This window comes from Haliaeetus leucocephalus, unplaced genomic scaffold (assembly GCF_000737465.1).
Source record: "Haliaeetus leucocephalus isolate CR32 unplaced genomic scaffold, Haliaeetus_leucocephalus-4.0 Scaffold140, whole genome shotgun sequence".
NCBI lineage: Eukaryota > Metazoa > Chordata > Aves > Accipitriformes > Accipitridae > Haliaeetus > Haliaeetus leucocephalus.
Genome location: NW_010972576.1, coordinates 16,989,295 through 17,005,975, shown reverse-complemented (window position 1 = coordinate 17,005,975; position 16,681 = coordinate 16,989,295). Strand labels below are relative to the sequence as shown.

The 16,681-nt window shown below is 42.6% G+C and overlaps 1 protein-coding gene across 1 annotated transcript in view; it reads right to left on the bottom strand.

Moving 5' to 3' along the window:
- Positions 1 to 11,372, bottom strand: part of LOC104827811 (transmembrane protease serine 11E-like) — a 44,668-nt gene extending 33,296 nt beyond the window's left edge. The window contains exons 1-3 of the mRNA XM_010561064.1: positions 11,209 to 11,372; positions 3,277 to 3,398; positions 2,427 to 2,545 (exon numbers count right to left, since the gene is read on the bottom strand). Of these exons, the coding sequence (XP_010559366.1) occupies positions 2,427 to 2,545; positions 3,277 to 3,398; positions 11,209 to 11,372 (405 nt within the window). The remainder of the gene's footprint in view (positions 1 to 2,426; positions 2,546 to 3,276; positions 3,399 to 11,208) is intronic.
- Positions 11,373 to 16,681: the final 5,309 nt, after the last annotated feature.

Sequence of the window (16,681 nt, the reverse complement as noted above, 5' to 3'; positions counted from 1 at the left end):
CCTCCCACTTTCAATGAGATAAGAGAGTCAGGAATGTCGTTCACACAATGGGTGTTACTACTGAACAAAAGAAAACATCAGAACGTTTGCTGCCAGTCCCAAGGAAGGCTTGGGATGACTTCCCTATGGGAGGAAAAACATTTTCTCTGGTGAAATATCAACTCTCAAAAGAGCTCCTTTCAGGGTTGTTCTGGGGACAAACAAAGGAGGCTTCATCAGGGAGGGATCAGAGAAGGGAGCACTTGGCAGGGAGTTGCACTAACTCAGGTAATTTGAATGCTTCTGATTATCAGAGATGATTCACTTCTGTTCACTTTGCACCAAGTATTGTGAAAGACATTGCATTTATCTGCATTGACTCACTGTTACACAACTTGAGCATAAGGTATCGTTACTACTATGAGGATGGGAAGGATTGGACACCCAAAACCTTGACACCAGCTGGAGAAAGACTGCAAAGGATTTTGGTAAACCCAGGCAAATCAGAAAATGTGATAAAAAACTCAAGTCTATCCTCTGTTAAAGAGGCGGTATGAAAACCATGAATATAGAAGTGTGGATGTTCTGAGCTGTCAAGAAGTCAAGAGGATATTTCTGACTTTGGAAAGATTGCTTTGATTTTTATCACCACAAGCTGAGTTTTGCTTGTAGAGAATCAGACTTACAAGGAAAATACTGTTATTCATTAGTGTATGGAGTCAATTTAAATAAGCTTATGGACAATTCTCAATCTCATACAACCTTGTTAGATGGAACACCTGGAGCTAAAGACATAAACCCGTGCCATTTATATCAGCTGACCTAAAATTACAGCAAAGAACTCACCAAATTTGAGAGAGGGAGGTAGAAGTTAATGGCTGAATTAAAGACAGCTCTTAAGAAAAGTCACAGGAATGAAGGAAAGGCAACACAGTTCTCTGTATGTTTATGGTGTTACTTATCAGTTACAATTAACGTGCTCTGAAATAAGGGTTCTCACTGCTCAACCAGCACTGGTATTTACTGTCACTACTGTCAGAAGTGCTCAACACTCATAGAGGAGACAGGATTTCTAAAGCACTGGCTTCCATTCAAGCATCTAAATTAATAGCCACGTTCAGAGGAAATCTGACTGCATTGGACTCTGTTTGAAAGAACTTCTTAGCTAAAATAAGTATTTCTTTGCCAAAGGAGCCACATTTTTAAAAAAATGAAGAGGGAATGGACTGAGAGAAAGGGATGCAACTTTACTGAATGAAGAGTTAATCCTCAGACTTCTCCCCAGCCCTTGACTTCCTCCTGCCTCAGCAATACACAATGTCTTCTTGGTCAGGGAGAATGTTCCCTCTCCAAGGTCCTATATCACAAGGTTAAAAGCCTGCAATTATTAGGTAATAGTTGTAAAGTGGCAGCACCTAAGTAAATGCAGCTTATGTAAGAATCTATACGTACAGACATACACCAGGAGCAGATCTTGGGAAATACGGTACAGTCCCTGGTAGGCAAAGAGGGCAGAAAGGAAACAGATATAGAAAAGAGGACAACTTGACTAAGATCTCCGAGGCTCTCAGCAGTAGAGCTGGGAAGAGACGTTAGTACTGCTGAATCCCTATATAGCACCCTACTTCTCCAGAACAATGTTCACCACAGCTCACAATTTGCTGTGGACAAGTGGCATGGCCCTAAATTAAATGATAGTGGGGACCACAGCATTGATTGTCCTATTAACTGAGTATCTGTGCAAGGTTGCTAAACAGGAGGTAAGAGATACACATCGGACTCTGATGAATGAAACACAAAAAGATACAAGCACAATCACATGCTTATTGCTGTAAAGAGCTGAACTCTGTAATTATCATCTGTGGGGAAGTGTCTCAAAGAGAAAACAAGAAAGGAAATTGCAATGTGTCTATTTATTTCCATAGCTACTGTATGACTGAGAGCCACTCAGCAGCCTCTGCTATTTGTAGGAGGGTTTCCCAATAAAACGTACCAAAGGCACAGGAAAAGGGCTTGTGTATTTTTTTCCCAACACACAGCAACAGCCTGACAGGTAGAGTTCTCCATCCCTCTCCATCCCTTTACACCCAAGGAGAGGGCGTAAAAGCATGCTTTCCTTAGAGACACTGGGGCATAAATCACAAAGCCAGGCTTAGGGCAGGGAAAGAGAAAACACACATAGATTAGTGATATAAGAGGAAGCTGAGATTATTGTCAATCCACTTCAGGGACAAAGAGAGGTGACATGCTGGAACAAGCAGACTGGCAAGTGCCTGGTCCGCCAGGTATGATCATGACTTTCATGCTATCCATTTCCCAGGTCTGCTAACCATGGGGGCTCAGGGTACACCAGACACCTGTGGTCTAAGAGTGTGCTGTTCATATTAATGACTCCTGTATTATCACACAGTCCTTAATAACAGAAAGTCACAATGGTCCAAACTTACCAGTCTCTCCACCCTCTCGCTCAGGTCTCTAAACCTTCCTGAGGACTGTCTGGACAATTCATTATTGTACCGGATGTTGGTGATTTTTATGTTGCCACTGTAATAGAACAGCTTCTGATCTGTAGGGGAAAGAAGAGGAACAGGCAACACTCAAAGCACCAAGGCAAATGAACTTTAGAGAAACACCTGGGGCTGACTGATACCCAGACATCTAGGGAGTGGATGAGCCTTCAACTGTATCCAACCCATTCAAATACAGCTTCCAAAAGCTAGGAGCCCAGGAGCAAGAACTCAGTTGAGTTAAGTGATCTAAGCCAAGTAGTGCACAAAAAGCCCAGTTGTCCCAAAAGTTACATCTGGGCCCAGCCAACAGCACTGTGGGCTCACACGGGATCGCAATCCTGCTGGTCAGCTACGTTCCTTCCTGGCCTGTATGCCCACTCAACGCCAAGCCCTGGCAGGCAGCTGCTGGTGATGAGGGCAAAGGAACAGAGAAACACCACAGGTAGGCACAAGTGGAAGGCTGTTTGTCACTTGCATAAGGGAGACCAGAAGGCTTGCGTGTTGACCTCATCACAGAAGTAGATCATGAGGAAGATGTGAAAGGAGTGAAAGCAAGCAAAAGCCAACAGAAACCACAGCCCTAAACCACCCTGCACAGCAGGAAATGTTCCTATGAGATCTGCAATGATGCTAAATGAGGAAGGAAAGAGAGCTCTAAAGCCGGTGGTTTTTCCCCAAATGAGCTTTAGACAGACTAATCAAAGCAAACTCCCAGCATTGTGTGGCACCACAAGCACAAAGGAAATGCACTAAACATAGGAACAGTGATATGTTACATAAAACTTACCATATGCCAGAAAATAAACTAGGAGACCAATGGTGATAGCTGCTGCCACTGCTGTTCCAATAACGATTAGAGCAATTTTCCAGGGCTCAAGATGTCTTATTTTGATGACTGGCTGGTGAATTCTGGGGGAAAATAAGAACAAGGGGAGAAGATTAAGAAGAGATCCTTTTCTATTTAATCCTCCCCCCCCTCCACAAAATGAAGCTCAAGTTTTCTTCCTCAACATCAGCTGATTCTTCCCAGCAGTATTAATTGACTTCTCACCCAACACCCTTGAAAATGAAACCATGACTCAAGACTATTTTGAAATAGATGTTGGGATATGCTAGAAGTCACAGAACACAGACAGGGTTTGAGCGTTTGCGGGTTTTTTTTCTTATATGGGCCAAATTAAATAGGAGTCCCACTAAATACTTTCTTATGTGATCCCTGACTGGAAATTTGCAAGAATAAAACTTCATTTTCAGCTAGGTGAACTTTCATACAGCAATGCAGGCAGCTTTCAATTGTTTAAACAAATCAGTTACCACAGACACACTGGCACCTCTGCTCCCAAAACTGCTTTGTGCAATAAAATTGGCAAAAAAGCATCCCATGCTTTATATAGTACATATCTATACATTATCCAAGCTGCTCAGTCCATTTCAGCCTGCAAAGCAGGGCTGGACAAAAAAGATAAAGAGATTTCAGAGGGCCAGCCTCTGCTTCCTATTTTACTCAGACTAAATCTAAAAGTAAAAGCCAAGCACTGCTTTAAGCAGTATTTGCTGAAGTGATGGAGTGACAGGGAAGGGCAAGGACATGTGAGCAGACCAGGGAACATAGCTGGGAAGCCTTGCCAGATACTTCTCTCTGCCATGCTCATAATTACACAGGTGCTAATCCAAATTAACTCAAGGCAAGCCAACAGTCAGTAGGTCACTAGTATAGTTAGGCAAAAAACTGCCTGAAAAAAGTTACTTACAGCAAATTCTGCCTTTGGCTATAAACTCAAAGACATCTGAAGATCCTTAAAGCCATTTCCTATTATGTTATCAGCCATTACAAAATACAGAACAGGAAGCCATAGTTTCTGGCAAGGAGTCCTTCGCTCTAGAGCCAGCTACCTCACTCATGCAAACACGTACACCTCCAGGTTAAGGTACGGCCTCCCCCAGGAAAGCAGGCTGCAGGGATCCTCCCCTGAAGGTATGAGGCATCTCAGCAAGTTCCCACATTCATAACAAAGTACACATAGCTCACTTCCTGAACACATCCCTCATGAGCTAGAAGTTTAAATACAATAAAATAAGCTGAAAATAATTGCAAGAGACCACTGCAGCTGCTTGAGAGAACAAGCACACTGTGCACTGTATATAAATATCAGAGCAGGTTCTGATATTTCATTTTAATTTCATTGTAAAGCCTTATGATTACGGCCTTATTACTTCTGCTTGGAAAACAACTGACTCAGGCTAAATATCGTGACATTTGATTGAGTGAAAATGGGAATACTCATTTGTCACTCATATCTGTTCTGACTTGTCTTGGATCCCCTAGCTAGCATTTCCTTCACTCCTGCTATCCTCTAAAATGGCTATTAATTAATCTATCATCTCATCTGGTGTGCTTCAAAATACATCTGTGAATCCACAGCAGAAAAAAAAATAAATGGAAATTAAACAGTCCTATTAAGGGTTTGGAGATGAGCAGCTCCAAAGTTATTTCTGGAACTACTGTATAGAAGTTGCCTTAAAACTTTAACTGGAGAAATTAAAATATGCAGGTATAAATAGTCAGGACTCTACCTCATTAAGAAGAATATTTCTAAATAGTAGCTTGTAGGTGAAACCATGAAGTCAGTGGCGAGTTCAGCTTTAATTTGTCATGTGGGTTTGTTGGGGGTTTTTTTCCCGCTACTCCAGCTGGTAGTCCTTTGCATGGCTTATATGCTTTGCAAAACTGAGACTAAGTTACAAGAAAAAACAACAAAACAAACAAAAAACCACATTTAACTTGACACAACCTACTCACATTCATTCTTGTGGATACTCTCATTTGAAAAGCAGTTGTTTTGTTTAAGCAGCACGGAAGGAAAAACACTCAGAAGGTCTTTCAGCTATAATGATCCTGGCATTGCCCCAAACCAAAATGCTGGGTTTGAGAAGCCCATTTGAAAGGCTGAATGCCACCTCCACACCGCAGTCGGTGAACGTGAAGAAATTACTGCCTCTCATACCAGTGAAAGAGCGGTTTCAGACCAGAAGTAACATGGCTGGGACACAGTTAAATATCAAGTACTATATAATTTGAAACCTTTTCAGCGTTCTTTTCTACATAGTATAACATTTTTTTAAACTCTTATTCTTTATTTCTTCCCTTTCAAGTTCCATTTTACCACTTAGCAAACAGAAACCCAGTCCACAACAGTTAACTCGCACATATAATTTTACTCACACACGTGACTTTCACTTAATTCATGAAACCTGTTTGAGACCATCGTTTCAAAGAGGTGCAGAGGGGACTCACCGTCAGCTTCTAAACTGAATTTCCTCAGATGAGAAGCTGTTTGATAAATACATCTTAGAAAGTCACTTAAGGGGGGGGGCTGTTTCAGAATTTGGGATGTCTTCTTTTTTCTTCCTTTTTTTCTCAATAAACTTTCCCCTTTCCTTTTAAATAACAAGACAAAATGACTATTAAGGTTTACTTTCCGCTCCTAATTTGTTTAAAAAAAAAAACAAACTAGTTTTAAAAACAACAGGTATTTTTGAGCAAAATGTCCTTGGTTAGGCTGTACCATCTGGATGCTTCCCCATTTGAATAGACGTGCAGACTGAGCACACCAGGAGGATTTCAAATCCAAGTTTTCAAAGGTATCTGTGAGACAAAACCACAAAGATTGCTGGGCTAATATTTTTTCATTCCCATTAACTTTGAGCTTTATTGCTGCTTTGCTCTGTTTCCTGAGGTTCATTCCTCAAAGATGAATTATTTCATCTGACAACATGTCCCATTGTGTAAAGTTGGACAGTACTTAGAGGGATTCAATACACACAAGAGAAGTTAACTACCCCAGAACTGAAACAGCTTCGATGCACATGATGACCCATCAGAGCTTGAATACTCTGCAGAGAGCTGATAAAAGTTCAACGGTGGGAATTTATTTTCTCAGATCAGGAGTCAAGCAGTCCCTGCTGACTACTTTGGAACTATCTGCTTAACAGAGAGGGAACAAGGAGCGTAACCTAGAAATGCACAGCAGGATTAAAAACACTCCAGCTGAGAAGGTCACTGAAATCCTCCAGAGCAGAAACGGAGATTTGAAGCCTGAACCAAATACCAGCTGGAAGCCTCCCACTGCCCTCAGTGGGCTTTCTGTCAGGGTCCCTTCTGCCTGCAGCCTACGTGGTCCTCCCCTCTACCCCAGAGACTCTGCTCTTTCCTAGAGACCATGCCCGTGCAGTAATCTTAAATACACTGCAATCAGGAACTGGATTTTCTCTCTTGGCAAAAGACTGCCAAATCCCAGATTAAGATTTGTCCAGTTAGGAAGAGGAGTTAAATATTTGCTGATAAAGAGAAACAAGAAAAACTGATATAAAATTGTCCACACTGACATAACAATTTTACTTGGTTGTCCTCTCTTTGTTACCTAATAATTCCTAACACTGTCTTGGCTTTTTCAACTGACATTCAGCTGGCATTTTCCTAGAAATACCCGCTGAGACCTTTCCTGAGTGGTAGTAGGTGAAGCCTTTTATTCTGTACTTGTGTTCCGACCCATCATGAGCACAAAGAGGCCTCCCAGGAACCTTCTTCTCAACAAGGAGCTCACGCCAATAACGTGAGCAAGAGCAAGAGGGATGCCTCCCCTTATGCATTTTACAAGGCAGACGTAAGAAGGACACAGCTAATAATGTCTGTTGACTTTTAGTAACAGAGGAGTTTCGGAGGGGAAAAAGTCAGTCTCAAGGAAAAATTAAAAACCTTACCTAATATCCTAACTTGTTTTTTTAAGGGTACCTTTCAATAAACATATCATAAACATTGCATTGAATAAATCTTGCATGCGCTTGCCTCACTGCAGCCTGAAACTGTTAGTTTACAAAGGAAGTAAGAGTGTCTTTTACCTACTGGAATTTAGATTCACTTCTTGCAAAGAAGCAGAATTAAAACTGCCTTCTATGAGTCAAACCACCTGCTTCAGAGGAAGACTCTCAAAGGTCTTCCTCACCAGGGCAGAAAGCACGCTTTGACACCTGTGGGAATCTCTCCATTACCTGCAGTGAGCTTCATATCAGAGGCAGTGTCTAGCTAAGTCAGCATGCAGCATGGAAAAGAACACAAGCTCTGCTTTGGCATGCACGCACTGAAAGTGTCTGCTCAAGAAAGGTGCTGACAGGACAGCCTAACAGCCAAACCCAAAACAGTCACCTAGAGATGATCTCTTGTGGGCTATTAAATGTCCTTTGGTTTTAGTCCTATAAGAGAGGCATGCTTAGACAGACAAATTTTCTCCACAATTTTAGAATACGTGCGGTACTTCTCTCTCACTAAGGTGCTTTCAGAAAAAAAAATGATAAAACCACTGTATTGGCCTTAGCAATAATTGTAATATATAAATATACTCATAATAGGACAGTGATGGTGTTTTAAAGTTTACTGAGATAAATCTGTTCACTGGTATGTGAAATGTCACTGTAGAACAACTATACTTACATCACTCCTGAAGAGTTCTGCAAGTCTGAAAGAACAGACCAGCCCTTCTGCCTTTGTGATAGTTTGTGTGCATCTGTGACAGCTTATATCCACTGAGAATCAGATCCAAAGTACCCAGCCTTTCCTGGAGTTTGGAAGCTTACATTTCTGGCTGAATAACAAGTTTTTCCGTATTTTATACTTTATATATAATAAACAATTGCTAGGCTGAGTAGATAAACAATGGGATGCTGTCATCTAGCAAAATTATTTTCACTGAACAGAGGTGGACAAATTTCTTCATGGGAGAAATGCTGCTGAAATTAGAGAAGGTTCCTTAGACAAGAGGTTCAGCTGAGACTCTGAAACTCCAGGCACTTCTCCAGTGGCAGGGAAACTGGACAATTCCCATGTTCAGTTCGATATGAAATGTCCCCCTGTTATCACCAAATCTGTCCACAGTCCACATGAAGTTTTCAGATTGTCTTGTATCAGAAGCATGTCAAATTAAGCCGTCCCATGCTTTGTGTTAGCTCGACTTCATTCAGAATTAAGATCTCTGTGTAACCAGAAATACAGACATGGAAGGAGTATGTGGTGGAAGCAGAATGACTTGATTTTAAAAGCTTATGCTGACCCAAAATGCCCAATCATAAAACTGTCTGTGAAAAATAAATAAAGTGAGGCACTTCTAATAAAAACAGCAGAGGCCAGAAAAGCTGCTGGGTTTACACTGGGGCTTGCTCAGTCAATGAAGATTACTAGATTTTAAGGCTCAGGAAGAGATCCTTTCTCATTCTGGTTTTCTTGTCTAAAATGGTCAGAAACTGAGTGAATGTGGCAGGGAAACACAAATTCCATATGAGGCAAATCAGGTGTGGTGTGTATCAGAATCAAAAGTATTTCACTGGGGTTTCCCAGAATCAGGATCTACTCTGGGGCAAACTGAGCAGGATAGGTTTCTGTTTGGAACCACGCAGGAACCACATCTGCCTCCTGCAATAATCAAGGTTAACTCCCACTAATGCCAATGGGACATGAGTGTTCCTGCTACACCTCAGCAGTCTATAATTTACGCTCATTTTGCCCACCTACTGCATGACAAATTGGTGCAAGTGGCACTGCATTTCCACCTACATATTCACTTTTAGACTATCATACACAACACCAGCTACTCCGTACCTCACCCTGCCAGGGCACAAGATCTTCACGAGGAAGCTGCAGGTAGGAAACTGCATTTGCTTCCCAGACTGCAGGGCACAGCACAACAGAGGGACGAGACCAGCAAGGCTGTCTACTCCGCCCAGTTTTCCTTAGCAACTTTGCTTCCTGAAGGATTTTATGGAGCACACATTCCAACTTAGCTTGAAATGTTGTGAAAAGAGGCATCTTGGAACTGGATAAAGCTAATACTGAAGCACCACTCTTATAAGAGACAGCATGATGTGCTCAACAAGCAAGGCTTACAGCTCCACGCTCACATCTACATCCCTGCCCAGAGAAGAGCTCTGGACATTTAACAGGCTATACAGGGTCTTTGATTAAGACCAAGCAGTCTCTATCTCTTCCCAAATGTGTATATATTTAATTATCCAGCACAGATTTCCCCTAATGCACTTTAGATTTTATAATAATCTAAACAACTATTTAAACAACTAAATAATTTCCTAACTAGGAGGCAACCAAACTGGACTCAGATGTTGTTTAACTACCCTCTAGCACACTGTTATTAAAATTATTTACACCACTGTCGATATCAACAAGACACGGCGACTAGATTTACATCTAACTAGAAAAAGGAATGGCTTTTCAATTCTGCTAGGTAGAGAACTCTCACTTAGTTTTCCCTCTTTACGTAACACGCACAAACTTGTATTCACAACTGATGGGGATTTCTTCCTCCCCTGACAGTTCGAGCAGCATAGCTTTTAAGGTATGGATATTAAACAGGGCAGAGGATCTTTGGGTATTGAGCAGGGTAATGCTAAGGAGCACAGAACCAAAAGCTGAAGTCAGTCTTCTCCTGGCAAAAGTCAACACTGTATTGACTAAAATAATAAGTTTTATGTTTCTATTTCAGTGTGTCCAGAAATTATTAAAAAAAACCCTGATTTTTAAAAATACTGAGGATGGAAAAAATAAGTAGCATCTTGCAATCAAAGCAATGCCAGAGAGGAGACTAATATTGTAGTCTTCAGCAATCACACACAAAAATCCAGCCATCCAGCCAAATCATTAGGGTGTTAAAAAAAAAAAAATCAGATTCTTTTGGATTTTTTTTCTGAGGTCATACTTTTAAACTTCATCAGTTGCTGAGGCAACAGCAAAAAACAAACTCAAGGGAGACTGAGCATCTCCTACTGCCACATGAATCAGGAGCCAGAGTGTTAAACAGAAACAACAAATTCCAGGAGGCTCACTGTACCTTTATGACCAGATCCCTGCTCTGACCCAAGAGAGCATAGTAGAGTGTTGCAGCTGGGAGACTTATTTTTGTAAAAATACTCTGAAATTTCCAGCACTGTCTTAAAAACACCTTGTCATTAAGCCCTAGAAATCACGACCTCTTCCTTAAAAGTACTAGGGTCAAAACTGGAATGATGAACACCTACAGCATTCTTCTTATGTAGTTGTGCTGCCATCTCTGATTTAACTGGAACCTTTTGTAGGGTTTGGGGGAAATAATATTGCAACTAGACCTGACCAAAAGCCATGGTTTCCAAAAATCGTGTTATTAACATTTGATTATTACACAAAAGAGCTTCCTGGATTCTGCATTGCTGCAATAAAAGCCTGCTGGGGACAGGATAAGACAATCACAGGGAGGAGAGGTAAATGCCAACCTAAGCCATCACATCATGTTTCTAAATAGAAAGCAAATCTTTGTGCTCCTGGCCATGCTAAGGAAGAATTTCCCTCTGCATTTCTCACTCCAGCCATATGTTACTCTTTTCATCCAGACCACAACCTCCAAAACCTCCCTTTCAGCCGGCAACTTGCTGTTTTGCTTTCCCTCTGCCTATCGCCCCTTTTCAGGCTGCACATTTCAGACAGATCCATGATGCACCCTAGGTCTATAAGGATGAAAGGGGCAGAGATAGAGCAGTGAGGTCCAAGATCAGGCAAGAGAACAAACAGATTTCTTTTCTGGAACCTATGTAAGTCCTTGAAGTCCTAAAGCTGTCCCATAGGCAGTACCCTTTACCACCATTACCCCAAATCAGACTTGCCGAGTTAAAACAGGCCACCTACTTTTGAAGATCCCATGGTAGGTCCCGGTAGGTCTGGTAGCCTTTCTGACCGCCAACCAAGGCTTGACTAAAGTCTGGACTGTGTAGCGAATGCTGCTGGAAAACGCAGGAGTCACATTGATTGGTGTGACGGGAAGGGAAAGGTGTTGAATGAAGATCCTTCATTGAGGCACTGCTGGCGCAACACCCAGCACCCTGTGGGTTATTGCAAAATGAGGGAGCGAACTTCAGAATAAAAACAAACAGAGGTAAGCATGGAGTTGATAAGGAGACTGTAACCTTCGGATCAGCTCCGCATCAAAGAGTTCCCCAGGCAGAGATGGACAGAGCAGATAAACCGGCCGAGGCAAGAAGACTTGTTCTTCACCACAGCAGAACAGGAAGTGCGTGAGATTTCCCTTTTCCAGCACTCCCTTTCTGTCCAACTTGTATCCCTACAGCAGGCCCTCTCCCGAGCGGCAGCACCTTCTACCATACACTCACTGTAAAACCCACATGGAAGAGGCACCACACTGTCCGCGACACTAAGTCACTTGCCTCCTGAGGTAGCCAACACACAAAGGCCAAACGCAAACCCAAATACAGACATAAACGGCTTGGTCAGCCAAGCCTGATCTCCCTCGGTGCTCACTCCTCCACAGCTGTCCTGGACTCCCTTGGCATCAGGGACATGACAACTATAAGTATCCAGCCTCCTAATTACATGTTAGTCATTTAATGGTTGGCATAACCCCGCCTGTGGAAAATGCTTACTCTGTGAAAAGGGCCACCAATCTCCTTGGAATTCCCTTCTCCCAGCACAAACATGATTCTTCAGAGCCAGCTGGAAAAGCGAAAAATGGATATTCTCTGATGAGAAATTCTGCACTTGCATCTAAAATCCCAAACTAAAAAGGAAAATTACCAGAAAGCAAGCTTCTGGTTTCTAGTCTTTGATAGGCTTGGATTTGTGCCAAGAAGTTTGAAGCATTTGATTTTCCAATGAAGTCTCAAGATCTCACAGTTATTTTTGTGGGAACACTTATTATTTTCTAGAAAGAACCTCAGCAACAGAGGGTAAAAAAAAAAAAAACAGCAATAGGAAAATTTCAGCTAATTATACCAAGTCCTTTCCCATCTTTCCCCAAAGATGCCCATTGACAGGCACTTCAATGCAATTACAGCAGCAACTGTCTAGGCAGCCCATTTTTAGGACAATGGGAAAAGCTGAGTACTACTGCATGGCACCCCCTATTTCTCCAATATTGATTTCTTCCTTTGCATTGATCAAATCGATTGCTTTTTCTGGCTTCTCCTAGCCCCCTGTAGAAAGGGCATTGTTGCAGTTACCTACCTTACATGGGGCTTTACTGACTGAATACACAGTTACCTGTCAAGTACTGATATCCTCCCTGGGCATTCCCTTCCCCTTCCCCCCAGCCCTGTTATTTTCTTTTTCAAGATTAGTAAAACTCAAAAAACTTTGTGCACAAAGGAAATCTCTGCTCCACCCAGAAACACATGCACACCCACAGGAACTCCAGCACTTGATGGAGTGCTGGAGATCAATTACAAACCAATTCAATCCCAGAGTCAAGAAAATACCTTAGAATTCCTTGGTTTAACTTTTTTTTCTCTTTTAATATTGCGATCACAAAACCTGTCATCCTTACAAAACACACTCCTAGAATAGAAAAAGTTTAATTAAGTTTGGGATGTGTGCATTGTGGTCTGCTCACAGAGATAAAAGTTGACAGCATTGTTAGTGGGTTACTAACATTAATTTCTTCATTAGTATTTAGAGACTACTAATCAGGTGCCCTGAGTACCCAGGCCAAGCACACTGGGAGGATGTGGCCCTTGATGTGTTTGCCCTGTAAGGTGCACAGAATTTTCCCTGACATGCCCAGAATTTCAAAGGCCAGTTCTACCTACCTGGGTCAAGTAAAAAACATATTCCAGCAGAAGTAGGTTTTAGGTAACAGCTAGAGTTTGAGACAAAAGTTACTTGAGATCTTGGGCTCTGCAACAAGATTTCATGGAGATGAATAGCATTCATTAGAAGTGTCTCAGGAGGTAGTCCTAGAGGAAGGGTCTTAGACAACAGACGAATGAACTTCTGGAAACTTCCAGAGTATCCTAGGACAGACCTTCCTGTTGTTACTCCGGATCATGAACAACAGACATATTCCAAAAACATGATTTGATTTCCTTACAATCAAGAACTTCTTGCGATCGGCCTAATAAAAATTGAAGCAGGTTGCTTTTGTTTTAAAATTAATTAAACATTAAAATAAACAGTGGAAAATAAGGAAATACACTTGCCTGTGTCAGATCATGCAAAATCAGTTCACACATACCTCTCCCCCCAAGAACAATGGTACAGACAGGCCAAGAAAAGACAATCATTAAGGAACAATTTTCCTCACAATAAATTAGCAACTCGCAAAGTGCTTGGTATTATGGGGTTATTCAGTAAGGTAAGGCAGTTACTAACCTTTTTGGTTAATACTAGGGAAGCAGTACAGAAACTAGCTATCAAAGTGTGGGGTGGAAGTCTGAGAATGTGGGTGCACAAGATTTTGTGAATGAAAGTGTAAAAAGATGTAATGACCATTCTCTCCATTTAACCCTGCAAAGTCAGACCAGCCGGTCAGACAGACTGCTTGCCTAAATGGTAATAATAGGCGACCTGGGTTTATGTTTGCATACTTACATAGGCTCCCTGGCTGTAGAGATGAAGAATGCCTTTAGAGAAGACCATTGGCCAGCCCCATAGCAATAACATCTTCGGAATTTACAAGCAACTATGTTTTACATAATTGTCTACCAGTTACTCAACCCGGGCCATGAATTTTAGACCAAAGACAGCGGTCAGTCATTACTTTTAGACTGAGAAGTGAATGTTCTTGCCAGTAATATTTAACAGAACTGACAGAAGCGCTGTTAAACAGCATGGCCTTAAACAACCTGAACTAATTAGACCTGCTTTGAGCAGGGGGTTCGACGAGATGACCTCTGTACATCCCTCCCAATGATTACTCAACAATTCTCAATTACTCTGTGATTCTGTGAGCATCTGATAAGACCAAACTGGTACACTGCAATGAAATCCTTCCCCAGGACAAGTCGATTCATTTTCCAATCAGCACACTTTGACAACTCAGTTATGGCTTCAGGCCTTCCCCTCCTGAAAAATACAAAGGCATCTTGCATTTGGCCTTCAAAATTCAGGGGAAGCTCTAAATGAGCTGCATTTCTTTATATTCTTTTAACTTCAGCTATGGACATGCTATACAACTTCACTGCTTTGACAAAAAAAGGTCACCAGTTTATTATCCCATGCTTTCCTTTGCCACAGGAAATTCCCAGCCATGGCTTTTAATAACTGATAAGTAGAAAAACAAAACCAGAAAATCCACTAAAAAGACAGAAAGATTCTCCAAAGCCAACGTCACGGCTTGGGAGAGAAGCCAGGTCCTTTATCTTGAGCCTTGAAAAGTCACTTGGGGCCAGATTTTATTACATGCCCATGCAGCTTTGAGATACTGAACGTGCGGAAGCTCTCAGATGCTATAGCAATGGCCTTAAGCTCTGAAGTATGCTAGATCCTGCCCTGGTTGGTTTCCAAATAGTCCCTCTTTCCAGGCCCTTATAACAGAAACTGCTACACCCGTCTGAGTTGCAGCCAGATAGGCCAGCCCAGAATACCAACAACGCCCTTAGACAACAGAAGTCCCCCACTGCCAGTGTCATTAAAAAAGAATTCATAGCCCGTCGCCCCGTTCGAGGCAAAAAGGTAGCACACATCTACCCATGCTCTGCAGCTGCTCAGCCAGAGCTGCTACTTGGTACAGTGAAACAAGCCAGCCCGCATTTTCTTCCAGGTGTTGCCTAGCAATCGGGCTAACAAGCTGCTCTCTACATCCACTGCACAAATCCTCTGCTCCCAGTCAACATACACAGCATCTCCAAAGAGACAGGAGATCTTTATATGACTTGGACAAGGCCTACAAAGAAATAAGGCATATTAAGATAAAAATAAATCCTTTACAGGCATAGCTCAAATTAAACAAAAGAACAGCAGCACTGTTTCACACATCAGAAGTGCTAGAGAGACTTACTGAGAGCACTAACACAGAGCTCTGCAGAAGACAACACACTCAAAACAAGACTTTTCCTACACCTATATGTCCCCAGAAAATGGTTTGCTTGGATTTGATTTCATATTATTTGTTAGCAGCTAACTTGCCTGGTGGAAGCCAAACGGAGTCTGGCTCTTTGAGATGCTTTCTGCCACAGCTATTATCCGATCCAGTTGGCTCTGCAGCAGCATGCAAGATCCTAAATGTGGTTCTTGTGAGCAGTCACCTGATTTATCATACACTGCATTAGCCTTCAAGGCTTCATAGACTAAATTGGACATAATGAAAATCAAGTCCAAGACCTCCATCCTGCAGCTGTTTCAACTCTGGCCGTCCTTTCAGCCACAGCTCAGGAGCTGAGTCACTGTGATGGAAAAATGCAGCGTGCTTCAGGCAGGACTGCTCAGTACCAAATGAGGGTCCCACTTGGTTTGCTGCCTCCCTGTGAGACCTTCTGGCTGAGCTCACTCTTGGGTAACCTGCTTTCTACCTAGGTGGCACAGAATGGATTGTTTTCCCTCCTGTGCCCTGCTATTTTCATTGATTACTCAACCAATGGTAACAGTGCCAGACAAGTTGGGGACAACAGTCCTGGGTACTGCATCTAAGGGTCAAGCACGAAGGCAACCTGGTGTCAGTCGTCTTTAGGTTGTCTACCAGAGCATCCACCCGTCACAGAAACAATTGAGGGGCAGTCAGCTCATCCGAGACAGTACCCGCCACTTAGCCATGGCCATGTGCCTTTCCCTGAAGCTGCTAGGCACTTTGGGAGAACAGAATCGCAGAGTAGCTGAAGTGGGAAGTGAACTCTGGAGATGGTCTAGCCCAAAATCCTTGCTCAGAACAAGGGCAGCTGGACCAGGGTGCTCAGGATCATGTCCAACTGGGCTTTGTATATCTCCAAGGATGGAGACTCCACAACCTCTCCTACCAACCTGTTTCAATGTTCAACCACTCTCACAGCAAAAGAGTTTTTTCTCATGTTCTCACCATCCTCTAGCACAGCCCCTAGTATTATTTCCTAGGACAGTCCCTCCATCTGGCCTGTCTCCTGGGGAAGGAAAGAACCCAGTAACAGCTCCCCTTGGTATGCAGGTCATCTCCACTGGCCTGGAGAACAGTGCCAGACTGTCTGGGTCACGACTCCAAAGGCTGCAGATGGCAGGTGATCCCAAGAGCCTGGGGAAGGGCAGAGATGCGTGACAATTGCAAGCAGCTGACTGTATTGACTTACAAAGAACGATCTGTGGTTAAAACAGGCCCTGGATGCTAGGCTGATGGCATGCCCTTCCTCAAGGAAGGGACCACACAGTGGCACAACTGCAAGATGAAAAGCACAAGAGCCAAGGG